Below are 18,907 nucleotides of genomic sequence, written 5' to 3'. Positions count from 1 at the left end.
GGATGTTTATTCCTGTCTACACAATAAGCATCAATAGAGCTATAAAAATCTGACTACATTTGAGCATCAGATCCTGAAAATAAAGATCTTACTGGAATAAAAAATGTATTTGATTTTAAAAAATTCTTGTAAATGTTTGACATGAATGTCTAAAAATTTCCACCACAATATTTCTACTGAAGCTGTCTAAAAAGAACACTAACATATTATGTGGATGTGAAAAATTATAAAGTTTTCTGCATTTAGTAGAGAACCCAGGTTTTTATTTTTTGTAGTTTACTTTTTAGTCAGCAGACGTTCACTTTTATTTCATTAAGAAGCAGAACAAATAATTAATTTTTCCTTTGTGATTCCAAGAGATGCCTTATCATCCTTCCAAGTAGAAAGTAAATTTTATGAGACCATTTTATATGATTTTATAATCCACAGTCCTGATTATGTCCTAAATTCTTCACTGGATCAGAGAATCAAGGTTTAATGGAAGTGCTCAAGAGTAAGGCATGATCAGACTTCTGCATGAGAGAGGCAGGACAGTGGAGACCAGTTCAGACGAGGCAGCACCACGCACTTGGGAAATAGGGAGGGCCTTTTGTGGTGACTCAATGCAGCCACGACAGCTGCCTACAGAGTTGCAGTGTCTTATCTGGCATAACCATGTTTGAGCTCCTTCATGCTGCAGATGTATCAGAAATCCCATCAGTCGGAGAGGTGCATCAGGCACTGGTTCAATGCTCTGCAGCCAGGCAAGAAACACTAGGCAAAGTCTATAGCTTTACCTCAGGACAAGCAAGGAATAACCTGCTGAATCCAAGCTCCTGGGGAAAGAGTTTAGAAAGACTTAGGAAGGTAGCAGGGTCATGGGCAAATGTCTAGGAATCAGGGCTGGAGTCTGCTATTCCAGGGAAAGGCTGAAGTACTAGTCCTAGAAGTGCCCTTTACAATGAAGGAGATGTCAGGGAAGAAAGTCAGCTACCTGGCAGGGACTTCTTGGGATGGGGCGGGGGGTGGGGGTGGGTGAACTTGAAGACAGCCAGCATACAAGGGTTTGTTTTGGCAATATAGGGCAAATGTGGCCTGATCAGTTGTGACTGGACCACCTGCTCATGACCTGCTAAGTAGGACTCAAAGACCACATGGTTGCAGTGAGGTCTCTATTCATAAATATCCAGATGGAAATGCAATGGGTCCAGCCTGAACCAACTGTATAATATATTGGCCTTGAGGGACCAGGAAGGCAGAGTCAGGAAATAATTTGAGGAATTGCTAAAACAAAATGAGGAATATCTTTTCCACTGATACACTGTAAAGGGAATACACAGAGAATCATTGACAAACTGCCACCTCAGTAGCCAAAATAATCCACTACTGATTTCATTTCCCAGTGATTTCTGATAAGCACGTTTTTTTCACTGCTTCATCACTGTAAGTTTACTTGTAATGAACTGTGCATATTTCATGTGTACGATTTGATGAGTTTTGATATATGTATATAATTACATGTTTTTTTTAAAGTTCTCATTAATTTATACATAATTATTTGTTTACAAGTCTGTCTCCCAGGCTAGGTTTTATGTTTCTTCAGTGTAAAAATCCAATCTCAATCCATATAACTGCATCACCCAGTATATAGTAAATTTTTAGGAAATGTTTACTGACTGAATTAGTATATGAGTGACTGAATACATGCAGAAATGAACAGATTCCTCTCATACTCACAGGCACTGTCACAAACCTGCACTCAAACACTCCTAAGCTAATAATCCTTTTAAAAGCATAGTATGAAATTTGGAAGACACAGGTGATGCAGGTCCAGCTTCACATTATCTTTGGGATGGGGAGATCCTGTGACCACGAAGAGGGAGTAACACTAGGTGTGACCACCTGGTATAAGAGAGAGGCGTCAGTGATAGTTGTTCCTCTTCTGGTAGAAATAGGAACAGACCCTCAATATACATCCTGTTCTCTTTTTCATTCTTACCCATGAGAGCAGATGTGCAATGTGGCAGCAGCCTGAATACTAGGTACTGGAGCAGGAAGTGTCCACACACCTCACACTAGCACTCCTGTGCTTGGACTCTTCCCACCTCCCAGATAATGCCTAGTACGTTACAAGAAGCTCTGTCTTGTGTCCTAGGTATTTTCCTATGAGTTCAGTGGGAATCACCCAGAGAGTGTGGAAAAAGTGAAACAGGAAGAGAACACCTATGTAGTAGGGATGAAAGGAAAGAACACAGGAAGATTCTTATAGTTGAAAAGGGGTAGCGAGTTTGAGAGACAATGGGTCTTTTGATTTCTTGTGCCTTTTAGCACATAAACTGACCACTTTGGTAAGTGCCTAGTAGCAAGATTTCTAAGAGTGAGAATTCATGAGAAGAAAGATAAAGAAAAATCTCTTCTCCTAAATAGACTGTGGATTGTAAAAATAAAGACACAGCCCTTCTCCCAGGATAAACTTTGGTTCTGCAGAGACTTGATGCCTTCAGCATCTTCCTCCTTACCTGGAGACCAAGGATGAGTTTGTTCTGGAGATGGGGAACTGTAGGTAAGTGGACATGCCAGTGAGTCCAGCAGAGTGAGATCCAGAGATCCAAGCTGCACATCCAGAGTTTGGTTTTGGATGACAGTGATTCTCAGTCTTCTTTCCTAACAGCTGGGTATAAAATGGACATTTCTGTGGATTCTATTTCAATCTCTGACTGTTTTCTTGGGTGAATTTTACACTACTTTTTACGCACCAACACTGAATTGAGTCTTTCTCTGAGAGGATCATAAAAGATGAGGTCCTGAGAGATGATGCCAGCAGGAGGTCCCCAGGGTATCGCTGAGCATAGCTCCTTCTAGTATCTCTACACAATGAGATACCATGGGATCTTTTGTAGATTTTTCTTTCTTCTGTTTATAATCATAGAGTTCTGTGAATATCCTCTAATTCCCAGATGTTTTCTAATCAAAGAAAAAAAAATCTATAGGCTCTGAATATGAGAAAGAATCGAGTCTCTCTTCTTGGGAGCAGAAACAATATGTAAAATATATGCCAACAGGCATTTGTCCATCCTTTAATTTAAATCCTTAGAAAAGTGGAAATATGCATCCTTTCCCATATTTCTCATTTTAACTGCTTTTAAAATTATTGTTAATCTGAGGATATTATGGCTACCTTTTACAAAAGCTTAACTCATCTTAGAAAATAACAGGTTTGAGATACTTTGTGTAAAAATCAAATGTTTGAACTATATGCTAAAGACAGATCAATGTTTTTCTGAAACCTGCTAAATTTAAACTACTCAATGCTTTATTTACTCACTGATATTTAGTTCTTTTTAATAAAAGAAAAATACTGTAGTCATTTATTATCTTTGCTACTAAATTTTCCCATCCATCTTTCTTTCCCTTTCATTCTGGCAGTAGGAAAATTATTTATTTATTGCTCAGAGGTAATTTTTAAAATTTATTAGTCAAGTTATATTTCTCATTGTAATTTTTCTGTTGAATCCATACTACATTCTTTACATTATAGATATGTGATTAAATTTTTCTTATCTTTCTTTCTTGTTAATTTTTACCTCTTTTTTCAATCAAATCATTATGTATTCTGGTTTATGAAATCTCCTTGTGCTTTCATATATCCTTACAACTATCCAGAGAAATGGGACTAATTTACTCTCAAATTATCTCCACTACATCTTTGTTGCTTTTTCTTTATTCAAATCTGTTTGTCATGTTATATTTTCAGTTTGTGAGTATATTGCAAAGAAAATTTTATCTTTCTTTTTTAAGTTAATTTTTTAATTGAGGAATAATTAAAATAATTATTTTAATAAATAATATTGTGTTAGTTTCAAATGTACAGAAGAGTGATTTTTTTTTCAGAATATATCCCTTTATAGGCTATTATAAGATATTTGGTACAATTCTCTGTGCTATACAGTAAATACTTGTTGCTTACCTATTTTATGTATAGTAGCTTATATCCGTTAATCCCATACTCCTAATTGGTCCTCCATACCTCATTTTCCTGTTTGGTAACTGTAATTTGTTTTCTATGTCTGTGAGTCTGTTTCTGTTTTCCACAAAGATTCATCTAGATTATTTTTTAGATTTCTCATGTAACTGATGTCATATAGTATTTATCTTTCTCTGTCTGAAACATTAATCAGCCATAAAAATATTGCCATTTGCATCAACATGGATGGCACTAGAAAATATGATGCTTAGTAAGATAAGTTACACACATATATAATACAATTTGAAAATATTTCACCCATTGTGTTGTAGGTTTCCCTATTATTTTTCTGATGGTTTCCTTTGCTGTGGAGAGGATTTGTAGTTTGATGTAGCCCTACTTGTTTATTTTGCTTTTGTTGTCTATGTCTTTGGTCTGAGATCCGAAAGATAATTGCCAAGACCAGTGTTAAGGAATTCCACCCTATGTTTTCTTCTAGGAATGGGAACATATTTAATCAATTTCAACTTTATAATTGTTGGAGTAGAAAATTAGCTATTGGAATATCTTATCCTTAGGGCTAATGGGTGAAGAAAAGTCTTATGATGGCAATTATAGGAACAATCAAAGTCTAGGGACTTTTGATCAGGATTTATTTCTCACACAAGTTATTTATATTTCATCTGGGAATAAAAACTCTTGTTGTGTAAATCTTGGGGTACACACATACACACACTCATGGGCACACATATCTGACTGTGTACTTACTGATTGATTTATTTCTTCTTTTGATATGTGCCAGGAGCCAACGTGAGGAATCCCACCCGTGACAAGGTCATGCGGCAGAGATCTGATGGGCAAGGTCGAGTCAGATCTCAGGTTTTCCCCCTGGTATTTCCTGAGCATGTACCCCAAAAGTAAGAATATGCCTGCCTTATTGTATTGTACTTTTTCACTCTTCTGACACACTCTGGAAAAAGTCAACTCAGGGCTTTAGTCTTCTGCTTTTGAAAGGGTGTTTCAATCCAAAAACCCCTCTGATGGCTTTCTAGCCTGCCTGCAGGACTCGTACAGCTGCACATGTGATTGTTTGAGGCCTCCCGACCGTGGGAGGCACAGGAAGCTTAAAACATCCTAGGAATGTAGGGGCTTCCGAGGAGTCAAAATCATTAGAATAGGACTGATTAAAGATTTCATTTGCTGAGCCAATACTTGCTGCCAAATTTCCATATATTTTATTTGTAGATATAGTTGGTATATAGAAAAACAGGTAGTAGACCTGGTATTAACAACATTAGATCTTTGAGTTAAGTACTTTCTTTGTTATAACCCACTGCACCTTTGTTCTACAGGAATGTAACTTTATTTAGTACTTTGAGGGTGATGCAGAGTAAAGAAAAAACACTTCTAGGGAGAAGGAGTTTTCTGGTTGTTAGACAATTATCCAGGAAGAGAGATATAAAAATGTTAACAGGCCTCTTGGCCAGAAGATAATGTAAACCACCTGAGACCTTTTGTATACGGGAGGGTATGCAAAAAGAAAGCCTTGCCTCAACGAGGGTCAGGACTGCTGCCCCTGCATAACTCTGCATATTCCATTATTTCTTTATGTACAACTTGGGGTATATAAGCTGATTTTCAAAAATAAAGTTTTTGGAGTCTTGCACCGATGCTGGGCTTCCCCATGTCGTTCTTTTCTCCCCTTTTTTGGCTGAATTCCCATCTGGAGCGGGGAGGCTCACCACGTCTACTTACTTGCCCTGGTTGCTAAGATCCACACGAAAGGGAGCCTAAGGTGGGGCTCCCTTAGATATTCAAGTGGGCGCCGGTGGCCTAACGTAGATGGTGCAAACCTCTTGTCTTGAGGTTTTATTGGTTTTCCCCGAAAACCAAGTTATTCAGCCTCCTTTTCTCCGCCTAATTTCCTACTATACTATTTCTTCCTAATCTAATCTTATATCTCTAAATAAGTAAGTTTTTCCTCGCCAACGCCATCCCCGCTTCAAATCACCCTGGATCCACCGGGGCTGGACCCCGGCAGATATGTTTCTCCTGTTTGCTATTTTTTGAAAATATATCAAAAACATATTTTGATATGTTTCTCCTGTTTCTGGAGAAGGGAATGACTACCCACTCCAGTATTCTGGCCTGGAGAATTCCATGGACTGTATAGTCCATGGGGTTGCAAAGAGTCAGACACGACTGAGCGGCTTTCACTTTCTTTCCTGTTAGCTATGTGTGGTGTGCTGTGCTTAGTCACTCAGTCGTGTCCGACTCTTTGTGACCCCATGGACTACAGCCAGCCAGGTTCCTCTGTCCACGGGGATTCTCCAGGCAAGGATACTGGAGTGGATTGCCATGCTCTCTTCCAGGGGATCTTCCCAACCCAGGGATCTAACCCAGGTCTCCTGCATTGCAGGCAGATTCTTTACCATCTGAGCCAACAGGGAAGCCAAAGAATACTGGAGTGGATAGCCTATTCCTTCTCCAAGGGAACTTCCCAACCCAAAAATTGAAGCAGTCTCCTGCAATGCAGGCAGATTCTTTACCAGCTCAGCTACCAGGGAGGCCCTCTGTTAGCTATAGATCTTCAAAAATATGTCACAATTCTATAGCAATGTGTATGGACCTTTTTCATTCACAGTTATTTCATTGATGCTACTTTGTTTTTACTTTTGTACAATCAACAATATTACATTTTTACAATGATGTCAAAGGGTAATTGAACAATACAGCTCAGTGACTATTTCTCTGTTAAAGGCAGCTGAAAATTAGAGCAATATTCACTCATTTAGCACTGAATAAAGATAATTTGTCAAGCAGAAACAAAAGAGAGACCATTTCTAGTTAGAACATTTAATAGTTGTATAATATGGAAAACCATCAACTCTTTCTAAGAATCAGTCATTTTATCTGTGAAATGGGGATAGTATTTTTCCTGCTTTAATCTTTATAATTCTAAAGGTTAAAAGTAACTAATATTTATATATCCAATAATAACTTTTAAAAAGCAGACTGTACAGAAGTTGCAATGAGGAATAGAGAAATATATATATAAAGGAGAAGATTTTGATAAACCTTTCCCAATTCAAGACAGAGCAAATGGACAAAAAAAAGCAAAAATAAAAAAGCCAAAGATACAGTCAATTAAAAAGTACAAATATGTATCAAACTGCACACTATCATAATAAAAATTATATCTCTTTCCAGTGTACATGGAACATTCACAAATATTGTTACAAACATAATCTCAATAAATTTCAAAGAAATAGTTACTATGCAAGCAGCATGTATATATCATTAGCTGTAGGGAATGGTAGTGAGAAGTTTGGAGAAGGCAAAAACACCAGCTAGACTTCTTGGGATAGATATTACTTCATAGGTTGATTTTTTAATCAGGCAAATATTTTATATAATTTAAATAAAATAAAAATTTTAAAATAAATTCATAAAAATTGAGAGAAAAATGTAATAAACAGACCTAGCTATGTATCCAGATTGTGTTGTGTGTGTGGTGAGACAAAACAGCTAAGGCATGTGTTATTGCCATCAGGACCTGGAACATTTGATGAGAGGCAAAAAGATGAGACTAGGGAAGAGACGCCAAGGCGGCGGCGGTATTGCTAATGCTAGATGGTGAATATGTAAGAATGTTTTATGTCCATATATAGAACTAGTTTATTCATATATATACATGCTGTGCTGTGCTTAGTTGCTTAGTCACGTCTGACTCTGTGACCCATGGACTTAAGCCTGTCAGACTCCTCTGTCCATGGGGATTCTCCAGGCAAGAATACTGGAGTGGGTTGCCATGCTCCTCCAGGGAACCCAAGTCTCCCACACTGCAGGCGAATTCTTTACTGTCTGAGCCACAAGAGAAATCCAAGAATACTGGAGTGGGTAACCTATCCCTGCTCCAGGGAATCTTCCCAACCCAGGGTCTCCTGCCTTACAGGAGGATTCTTTACCAGTTGAGTTACCAGGAAAGCCCTTATACATACATATGTATGTATATATTACTTGTGAATACATTATGCATTAAAATAAGGGTATATTATCTAGCTCCTGGTATTACGAAGACCAGTTAGTAATCTGCTATAGTAAAAGTCCAGGGCAGAGATAATGGTAATTGGGACCAAAGTGGAATATTTGAGTGTTGAAAACTGGGATGTTTTTAGGGAAAGAAAAATACCACAGAACTTGCTGATAGATTGGATCTTTGCTAAATCTTGTCCAAAGGAAATATTAGTCCTTTTTTTTTTTTCCATGGAAAGGTATCTTTTTTTAAAATTTGTTTCCTTATGTAATTAGCTTCAAGCATTATAGAGTAGCTAAAAGTTTCCAGGCAAGGTAGATGGAGCAGAGGGGTTCATTTTAAATTCAGAATTTAAGAAATCTTCAAAGGGTCTGAGGCAGAAAGGAGTTAATAAAGGAAAAACAAGGTCACTGGGCAAAGTGTAAGTGGTGATGATGCAGATATTGGTAAGACTGCTTCCATTTCAGATGCTGATTTTGACCATTAATTCCTATTCAGGAGTACCAATCAGGTCTGAGGCTTTAAAGGAGTCTGTTCCCAGCAGGGAACTCTTGAATTTAGATGCTCATTACCAAGTGTGCTGGCTGCTTTCACACATGACATTTAAGGCATCGATAATTTATAATGTGATTTATTTGTAAATAATGTGAAAAGAAAGTACTTGGCTGTCTTAATACAACATGAGTAGTTTGAGGAGTCGATGCAGAAACCAAGGCATAGGTAACTGATAAGAATTTTTTTTTCCATTGTCTAGGACTCTGATATAAACTTGGGAAGTTCTGCCCACAGTAAAGTATCTAGTATTATATGACTACAAATGCTCACTAATAAGAAGGTAAGAACTGAGAAATTCTGTCAATAGCAACAAGTAAAATTCAACATTTGTATCTTCATTTTTCCTCTCTAATTTTTATTTCTGCTTTAAATTGAGCTGTCCAAAAAATCTGGCTAAACTTCTCTGTGATTAGGTGTAGGATTGTCATAGGGTAAGAAAAGAAAAAATACTGAAATAAAATGTAAGGTCACTCTGTCAGAACAGAAAAAGAATTTCAAGCATATCCTGGGATATTGATCAGAGAAATGAATGCTTCTTAACTATCAAAATACAGAGCTGATGGAGACAAAATTGTGTCTCTAAGACCAAATGAGGACTTAGATCTAATGTGGCAAATTTTCAGAATTTTCATAATGTAGAAGAACCACATAAAACCTCCAATTAAAATAAATAAATTTATATTTAAAAAAAAAACCAAGAGCGGATATGAAGCTAGGAGTTATAGGGCTTCAATATGACACTGGCAGCCAGCATCCTGGATAAGAGAAAACCTCCCTAATACTCTCCTGAAGGCCCCCATTACCTCCCTGTTTCTCAGACTATAGATGAGAGGGTTCAGTGCTGGAGTAATGACAACATAAAATACAGAGAGGATGTTGTCCTGTTGGGGACTGTGGTGGGAGCTGGGCTGGACATACATAAACATGGCAGCTCCATAGTACATTCCCACCACAGTCAGGTGAGAGGAACATGTGAAGAGGGCTTTCTGCCTTCCCTCTCCTGAGGACATGTGGAGGACAGCAACTAGGACAAACGTATAGGAGGCAAGGACGGCAGCAAGGGAAGGCATGAGAAAGACGGACCCTGACACATACACCATGAACTCATATCTGGAGGTATCTGCACAGGCCAATTTCAGCAAGGGTGGGATCTCACAGAGGAGGTGCCTGATTTCCCGGGTCATGCAGAAAGGAAAATGCATGGTATATGAAGTGTGTATCACAGAATTCAGGAATGCCAGGGTCCAAGGGGTGGCCACCATGAGCCAGCAGATCCTGGGCCTCATGAGGACCATGTAGTTCAGAGGATGACAAATGGCCACATACCTGTCATAGGCCATGAAGGCCAGTAAGAGGCCCTCTGCACCACCCAGGGTCAGTACTAGGAACATCTGAAGGGCACAGCCCTCAAAGGAGATGGCATTCTCTCCATGCAGATAATCCACAAGTGTTTTAGGAATAACTACAGATGTAAGCATCAAATCCATGAGAGAAAGCTGGCTGAGCAGAAGGTACATGGGCACATGGAGCCGGGCATCCATCGTGATGACCAGAAGCAGCAGACCATTGCTGGTGAGGGCCAGCATGTACAGGACTGAGATTGTAGTGCAGAGCAGTCTAGGAGACCCACTGTGAGTCAGAATCCCCACCAAGATGAAACCACTTTCCACGGTGGAGTTATAGAGCTCCATTCTGTGTTTTTTTTTTGTTGTTGTTGTTATCTGAAATTATGAAAAATCAGATAAGGTAGTTCTGATGTGGTCACTGGGGACTCCTTGCCTTTACAATGTTACAGCCCTTGATCGAAAGAAATTAGTTGCTCAGTTTATCCTAACATGTATTAGTCTTTCATTCATAAATTAAATCAAGTATGTACTGATAACATATTGTTAAAATAGCACATTTCTTTCCCATTTCTGATGTTTCCTTCAATATTAGGCAAGTCCCATTTGGGCAGTAATTCTGCATTTGCTCTGCTTCACCATCCCACTTCCTTCTCTTGAGAAACAGGAGCAACTTAACCAATGGGAAACATTAAAGGGAAAATCTAGGCATATAGACATACGGAGTGCACTAAGTCACTTCAGCTGTGTCCAGCTCTGCCACCCCATGGACTGTGGCCCGCCAGGCTCCTCTGTCCAAGGGATTCTTTAAGTAAGAATACTGGAGTGGGTTGCTGTGCCCTCCTCCAGGGGATCTTCCCTACCCAGTGATTGAACCCACGTCTCTTTATGTCTCCTGCACTGGCAGGTAGATTTTTTACCACTAACGCCACCTGGGAAGCCCAGACATATGGTATCCAGCTTCTTTTTCCTTCCCTTCTTTTCAGGAGATGCATCTTCAAGAAGGCCTAACATATATTTTCCTCTCTCCCATCCAGGTTGTGAAACAATTGAGACAGGAGATATTTGTGCAGCCAAAACATCACCCTATTTTTCATAAAGCAGAAATTACGGGATGTAATTTCTGTGTTAGTGGATAATGGGACTTCCTAAACCAACCTCAAAATGAACATAATTACCTTTGCAGTCACAAGCAAAGCAGGACCAGGTCAGTACTTCCCACTGAAGAAGGAGTGGTGGAATAGGAGAACAAGAGATACATTGTTTCTTCTAAGAAAAAAAGAGAATTTTATTCCGGTTCATTCTCCAATTAGATTAACTTCCTCCCTGAAACTTGAGAAGAAAGGAGAGAGTAGAGACTAAGGATTAGCGTTCAGTTCAGTTCAGTGGCTCAGTCATGTCCGACTCTGCAACCCCGTGAATCGCAGCACTCCAGGCCTCCCTGTCCATCACCAACTCCCTGAGTCTACCCAAACCCATGTTGCTGCTGCTGCTGCTGCTAAGTCGCTTCAGTCGTGTCCGACTCTGTGCAACCCCATAGACGGCAGCCCACCAGGCTCCCCCGTCCCTGGGATTCTCCAGGCAAGAACACTGGAGTGGGTTGCCATTTCCTTCTCCAATGCATGAAAGTGAAACGTGAAAGTGAAGTCGTTAAGTTGTGTCCGACTCTTAGCGACCCCATGGACTGCAGCCCACCAGGCTCCTCCATCCATGGGATTTTCCAGGCAAGAGTACTGGAGTGGAGTGCCAATGCCTACCCCATGTTACCTTGATGTAAAAGAAAATTTTGGAAGAGAGAAAGAACCATTCCCTCTCGTGCCTATTATGTGCCAGGCACTGTGCTAGCTCCCATTCGTACAGGGAAGTACGTAGTATATAAAATGCCAGACCACATTCAGTTACACTCATGAGGAGCATTGAAAGGTAGGTGGAGAATTCCCTGGCTGTCCAGTGGTTGGGACTCCCCGCCCTCAGGGCTCAGAGCCTGGGTTCAATCGTTGGTCAGGTAACTAAGTTCCCACAAGCTGCATGACATAGCCAATAAATAAATAAAATAGATGTAACTATAAATTCTGAAAAGCATCCTAAAGCAAAAAAAAGTGAACAGTGGTTCTCATGTAGATTGGTAGTTAAAGAAAGCCTTCTGAGTCTGTGAATTTGAAGCTCAATTTTGACAGACAAACGTAAATTACCCAATTGAGGAGGGATGAAGAGCTACCTGAGCAATGGATATATAATATGCAGAATATTTGAAATAGGAAAGAGCTTGTAATTTCTAAGAAGCTGAAGTAAGATTGGTGAAGACGGTACTGACTGAGAGACACGTGGAGTGGTAAACATGTTCCAAGTTGTGTTTGGCCTTTCAGGGAATATGGACTACTATTGTTGTTATTTGTTAACTAAGTCCTGTCTGTCTCTTTTGTGACCCCATGGACTGCAGCCTGCCAGGCTCCTCTGTCTGTGGGATTTCCTAGGCAAGAATACTGAGGTGGGTTGCTATTTCCTCCTCCAGGGGATCTTTCTGACCCACAGATTGAACCCACCTCTCCTGCATTGCAGGCTGATTCTTTACCACTGAGTCTCCATGGAATCCCATATAGACTATAATTGAGAGCTGTTTGTTTGTTTTTTTTCTTTTTAAACGTTTTCTTTTGTATTGGGGTATAGCCAATTAACAAAGTTGTGATAGTTTCAGGTAAACAATGAAGGAATTCCGCCATATATAAACATGTTTACATGCCTGTCCCAAACTCCCTAAACTATCCTTTCCCCTCATCCTTCTTCTGGCAACCATAAGCTCATTCTCTAAATCCGTGAGTCTGTTTCTGTTTTGTAAGTTCATTTGTATCATTTCTTTTTAGATTCCACATATAAGGGATGTCTTTAATCTGTATACACAAGAGTGATTCATACTTTTAAAAGATAACTCTGATAGTCCCATGGAGGAGTAGAAGTAGAAGATGGCCAAGAACAGACCCAGGGAGATATGTGCAGGGGTGATTGTGATCATCTAGGTAAGATGGACCAGGGACATGGCAAAGATATGATAGAGTCAAGATTCATGTTGGAAGTCGAATCAACAACAATTGGTGACTGATATGATTCTTGAGATGGAATTCAGTCATGAGGGGCTAATTTGGTAGGTGATAAATAGAAGAATTGAGTATGTTTAAGGGACTAGAAATTTTCATGAGAACGGAGAATCTATTTTTCTCAGAGTGAGTAGGTGAATAGAATGGATAGGACTTTATGTGAAAGCTTGGAATTCAAGGACTGTTTTCTCTTGCAAGGTGCATAGTTTGCTGATTCTTCATCAGCAAAATCAGTGTCCTTCTTACCACCACCAATTTAGCACTCACTCTCTTTCTGTTGATATTTTGTGATAATGATTTATACCTAATACTTTGACTTGTCTAAGACATTGTGAATAAAACACAAGGCAAGGTCAAACTCCTTGGCTTGAGTTATATCTTTCCTACTGATCACATGATCTCATTTTAACATGTAGCTGTCACATTTTTCTCGCTTGTAAAGTAGGAGTGATCTTAGCTCTATGCAACTGTTTCAGTGGTCTCATGATTTTTTTATTTTCATAACTATTTTACATGTCATATTTTAACTTATACTTTTATGGCTATAGTTACAGAGTTCAGTTCAGTTCAGTCACTCAGTCATGTCCGACTCTTTGCAACCCCATGGACTGCAATACACCAGGCCTCCCTGTCTATCACCAACTCCCAGAGTTTACCCAAACTCATGTCCATTGAGTCGCTAATGCCATCCAACCATTTCATCCTCTGTCTTCCCCTTCTCCTCCTGTCCCCAATCCCTCCCAGCATCAGAGTCTTTTCCAATGAGTCAGCTCTTCACATGAGGTAGCCAAAATATTGGAGTTTCAGCTTGAACATCAGTCCTTCCAATGAACACCCAGGACTGATCTCCTTTAGGATGGACTGGTTGGATCTCCTTGCAGTACAAGGGACTCTCAAGAGTCTTCTCCATCACCACAGTTCAAAAGCATCAATTCTTCGGTGCTCAGCCTTCTTCACAGTCCAACTCTCACATCCATACATGACTACTGGAAAAACCATAGCCTTGACTAGGCGGACCTTTGTCAGCAAAGTAATGTCTCTACTTTTTAATATGGTATTTATGTTGGTCATAATTTTCCTTCCAAGGAGTAAGCATCTTTTAATTTCATGGCTGCAATCACCATCTTTTCTGAATGTTGATAGATTCTCAATAAATTTAAAGTATGAGCAGTATACAGAAACAAGTTTACAGAGATTTTTGTTCAATTACTCTCTCTTTTTTTTAATTGGTGGTAAAAAACAAACAACATGTGATCTACTCTTTTAAAGTTTTAAGTGTACAGTACAGTCAACTATAAGCACAATGTTGTACAGTATATCTCCTGAACTTTTCCATTTTGCATGACTGAAACTTTATACTCACTGAACAGCAGCTTTCCATTTCCACATCCCAGCAGCCCCTGGAAGCCACCATTCTTTCTGCTACAATTTGACTACTTTAGATGACATAATTGGAATCATGTAGTATTTAGACTTCTGTGGTTGACTTCACTTAACACAGTGTATTCCAATTTCTTACATGTTGTAGCACAGGACCAGATTTCCTTCTCTTTATAGTTGAATAAAATTCCATTATATTTATATCACATTTTCTTTAACCATTCATCTGTCAGTGGACATTTAAGTTGTTCCCTCCTTTTGGCTATAAACGTACTTTATCAGCTCCCCTCAAAATCAGTTCATCATCTAGCCAGCTGACCTCCCCTGCCTCATTTCTGCCTGTGGTTCCTAGCCTCTCCGCTCTCCTCCATCCCTGTCCAGACCCCAAGTCCCTCCATGTTGATCCAGCTGAAATTCTCCAGGAAATTGTGTTTCCTCTTGCCTCTAGGATTTTGCTCTTGCAGCTCCTTCTTCCTAGAAAGCGCCATTTCTTTCCCCTTTCCCATTCCACATGCTCTAATTCTTTTTCTCAGTTAAAACTTCCTGGTACTTCAGAACATCTCTGTTACTACCTCCCAGAAGTTTGCCTTGCTTCTCTCAGAGTAAGTAGCTTCACTGACTATTGCAGTCAAATATTTTAATGCTAATCTTTAAATGTAAGGATTATGTCTTATTCACAGTGATTGTTCAGTATATGGCACAGCTCCTTAATTAGAGAATATCCTTGATGATTATTTGGTGAATAAATGAGACCACCATTAATGACATGTCCAAGACCTAGGGAACAGATAACATTTCCTAACCATCCACATTTCCTAACTAGGGTCCTGCTCCCATTTCCTGATCATTCATTTACAGAAACTTCATAATACCTCCCAAACCGAGATGAAATCCTTACCTCTGATAGACAGGAGATACTGCTGGTAGATTTCACCATTGGCTGTGTATCTTGTTTGGAGGGTGAAGAAGTGCAAATAGAAATTGGTGAGTAAATAAAGTAGATTTTGTACCAGTGCATGAAGGGGACCAGCTGTGAGGAGGTATGTGGGATCAGTGGGTCAGGGCGTTCCCATCCATCTGGCTTTGCAGGGCCTCTCTGGGATGGGCCACCTGGTCTTTGAATGATCTACACTTCAGAGAGAAGGGTCTCATAGGAACCTGAAACAGTCTGTCCCCTCTCTTATGTGAAGGGTTAAGACAAGCTGTGTCTCTAGCCCAGTCACCTTGTGAAGGAATTTTCCTAGCCATAAAGCAATTGTCTAACTAAGGTGAATGCTTAACTTTTAAAAACAGTTTCACTCCTACTTGGCTCTGGAGGAAAAGCTGAATAAAGGAAAACCAATACAGATGATCCAGGAAGAGGACCCAAAGGAAGGTCTGCAATGCCTGGCCTCACTTTCTCAGGGGCCACAGTGAGACAGGGCCCTGTCCTTCGGGGTGGCTCTTCTGCCTCCCTATGTGATGGCAATGACTTTATCCCTCTACTCAGAAGCTTTGTTTAAAAGGAACTCTCTCTCCAGCTGAATTGATCCCTTCCTGGAAGTGCTGGGAGACAGAAATTTTAATAAATCTCCTGGGTGTGATTCCTGACCTCTTAACTCTTCTTTCATCATCTCTCAGTAAATGAGTTCTGCACCCCAGTAAAGGAAACATGGAAGGGGGGCTATTTACAATCCCTGAGTTCACACCTAATGACCAGGCCTTGGGCTAGTACTGTGCATCTGTGCCAAATTCACAGGGATTTGAGAAGACCCAGTGAGGTCTCAGGAGAGCTGTGAAAGCAGGGCTCTATCTCAGTCTTTCCTCTGGAGGTAATTGTTGCAGTGAGCAGAAGCGAGTATCTCAGAGCAAATTAAGACTAAAGCATACAATGTATCCTGCTTTGTTTTCCTTCCATAGTTCTTTTTTTTTCTTTTCTCATTCAATATGTAACCTTAACTTTGCATGCTTTGTTTTCTTCCATTATTCTGTCTTTTTTTCTCATTCAATATGTATTAACTTCAACTGTGCACTGAACACATTATATAGCAATAATCTAGAAAAAAATAACCAACCATCCTTTCTTAGGGATGTTACCTTCTAGGTGGTGGAGAACAAGAAATAAAATATCGCAAGTGTCACATTGTATATTAGGAGTTTTCAGGTGCTTTGGAGCTAAAAAAGGTAAGAGGAACAGAGAATGTGGAAAGAATTTGCTAACTTTAAATAGAAAGGTTAGAGCAGATCTTACTGAGAAAATGTCCTTTGAGCAAAAATGTGAAGATCATTTTAGAGAGAAGAGCCACTGAAAAGGTTCTGAGGTCAAGCTGAGGTAGGCAAACAAGGAGACCAATGGAGCTGGACTGGAGTGAGCAAGCTGGGTTGGATGGAGTAGGAGGCGAGGTCAGAGAGTAAGCGGAGTAAGCATATAGAAGCACTGTGAAGGTTTCGACTTTTGTTCTAAGTGAATCAGGGAACTATTGGGGGTCTTTGAATAGGAAACTGAAATAATTTGAATTTTGTTTAAGAGGAATTGTCACTTTGTTAAAGACTTTGCCTTGTTACTCTGTTAAAGACTTTACAGGGACCAGAAAGGAAGCAGGCAGACTGGTTAGGAACCTGTTGCAATGACCCAGAAAGGAGCCAATGACTTGGGCCAGAGGGGTGGCAGTGGAAGAGTTGTTAAGTGATATAATCCCGGATATATTCAGAGGAAGGATGTGTGTATCTTTACATGTCAGTATTGTCAGTTTGCTGCTACTCAGTTAAGTCAGGTGATTAGAACTTAGTGCTGATGGCCTCTATTTTAGTCCATTAAATATTTTCTCTGATGCTGAGCTTCTTTATGAATTCATCAAATGTTATTTAATTTCTGCTTTGTACCAGCTATGGTGCCAGGCTCAGTGACCCCGTTATTGAAAGTATGTAGTTTCTGCCCTCCTTATATGGTTGTGGGGAAGATATTGAAAACTGTAGTCAAAGCTCACATGTTAATACAGAAGATCCTAGACAGTCTAGTTTGTGAAGGAGTGGATTTCTGTAGATTCCACAATAGCACACCACCAAGCTCTTGCTAGAAACACACACATTAGTGGTCTGTATTAACATGGTTTAGTCATCTTCTTAAGGCAAAGTGGGATCTATAAGTCATCATTCCATATTCCCTTCTGTTCCCTGGGCAGATTATTAGAGGGCAGGGAATTCATGATTATCACCAAGAGGAGAGCACTTCTTGTTCAAAGAGTAGATGTTTGCTGAGTCAGAATACCTACAGATGTTGCCTCAATGACTCTCAAGTGTGAGGAAAAGGGTAGAAATGTTATTCTCCTTATATGGCCCTAAAACCAAACCCAGAGTTTCAGTATGTTAGTAGCTCAATTATAATGCAAATTGTATTCCTAAATTTCCAGGATGTCTTCTGTTAAAGTGAGGGATTGTTTAGGGAGGAATGGGAACCTGACAATTGGACTATGGACAAATAGATTCCCAGGACTCTGAGGACACTGTTCTGATAATTTTTTGACCAATAATTAGCTGTTTCATGAAAGTTTAGCCCTCATTTGCCTTAGAAACATATAATAAACACCCCTGAGGTTGTTGCCATTAAGACACTGCAGATTCTCCTCAGGGACCACTCTCATCTTCCCTCTTTGCTTCCAAACATGTAAGTAGACTCATATTCCAGCAAACTCAAAGGGTAAGAGTTGTTATATATATCAAAGGAGCAGCATGATTTTTCCAAAGTATACAGACAGAAATCTGGGAGATAAGTGTGGGGATGGAGCTCATGGGTATGGAATTATGGTGGGAGGAAAAAAGTTGGATAAGGCTAAACTTATTGATTTGGCCCACTAAGTAGAGACCTTGGATTCAGTGTTTCAGCTCAAGAGGTTAGAAAGTGCTCTACAGATTGTTTAGTTGGCTGGCTAAAACATGAGTGCAAGGGTAGGTCTACCACAGTAAATAGAATTTAAGGTGTAAGATTTACGTTTATATACTGTAGAGTAAGTTGTCCAAAGGCTTTGGGAGATAAACTGTTGGAATGGGTTTATCAAATAAGGCCTGCTCAACCACTCTGGGAGAATACATCTTTCACTATGACTATGAGAAACAAATTTATGAGAGAAGATCCAGCATCGATTAAGGGCCCTGTGGTTGCTCTTCTGTGTAGGTCAGAAATTATAGTGGGAGCTGCTACCACTGAACTGGGATCTCTAAATGCAATGGGATAATGGAATCTCATGTGGCATGGCCATCATCATATCTTAATCACCAAAGATAAGTTGAACATGGCTGTTGTAATGGGTGGCAGAGTGAAAGCAGTAAGCATAGCAGTCTGACTCACAGAGACTAATGGTTAGTTGATGATGATGTTCTTAGAAAATAACTTCTTGGTGTCAAATCCTTTGTTCTTGAGGTTAAGTCATGGTCAGCTAATGACATTCTTATAAATGTCCACCAAACAAATGTCACTTTCTGATCTGACAAGAAAGGCAAGGTGCCAAGGCACAACTCTCCCCTGCCAAGGTCCTGGTCTTGGCTAAGAGAAGGTAGATCTCAGCTGGTAGCTTCCTCAGGA

The 18,907-nt window shown here is 39.8% G+C and overlaps 1 protein-coding gene across 1 annotated transcript; it reads right to left on the bottom strand.

Annotated features, from left to right (window-relative positions):
• Positions 1-9,253: 9,253 nt before the first annotated feature.
• Positions 9,254-10,225, bottom strand: LOC128059838 (olfactory receptor 2AG1-like). Its single transcript, XM_052652122.1, has one exon. The coding sequence runs from the start codon at positions 10,223-10,225 to the stop codon at positions 9,254-9,256; it is 972 nt and encodes a 323-aa protein (XP_052508082.1).
• Positions 10,226-18,907: the final 8,682 nt, after the last annotated feature.

This window comes from Budorcas taxicolor, chromosome 15, assembly GCF_023091745.1.
Source record: "Budorcas taxicolor isolate Tak-1 chromosome 15, Takin1.1, whole genome shotgun sequence".
NCBI lineage: Eukaryota > Metazoa > Chordata > Mammalia > Artiodactyla > Bovidae > Budorcas > Budorcas taxicolor.
This window is presented reverse-complemented; position numbering and strand designations above follow the sequence as displayed.

Coding starts and splice junctions, on each gene's coding strand:
- LOC128059838 (XM_052652122.1), bottom strand. CDS start 10,225: ATGGAGCTCTATAACTCCACCGTGGAAAGTGGTTTCATCTTGGTGGGG.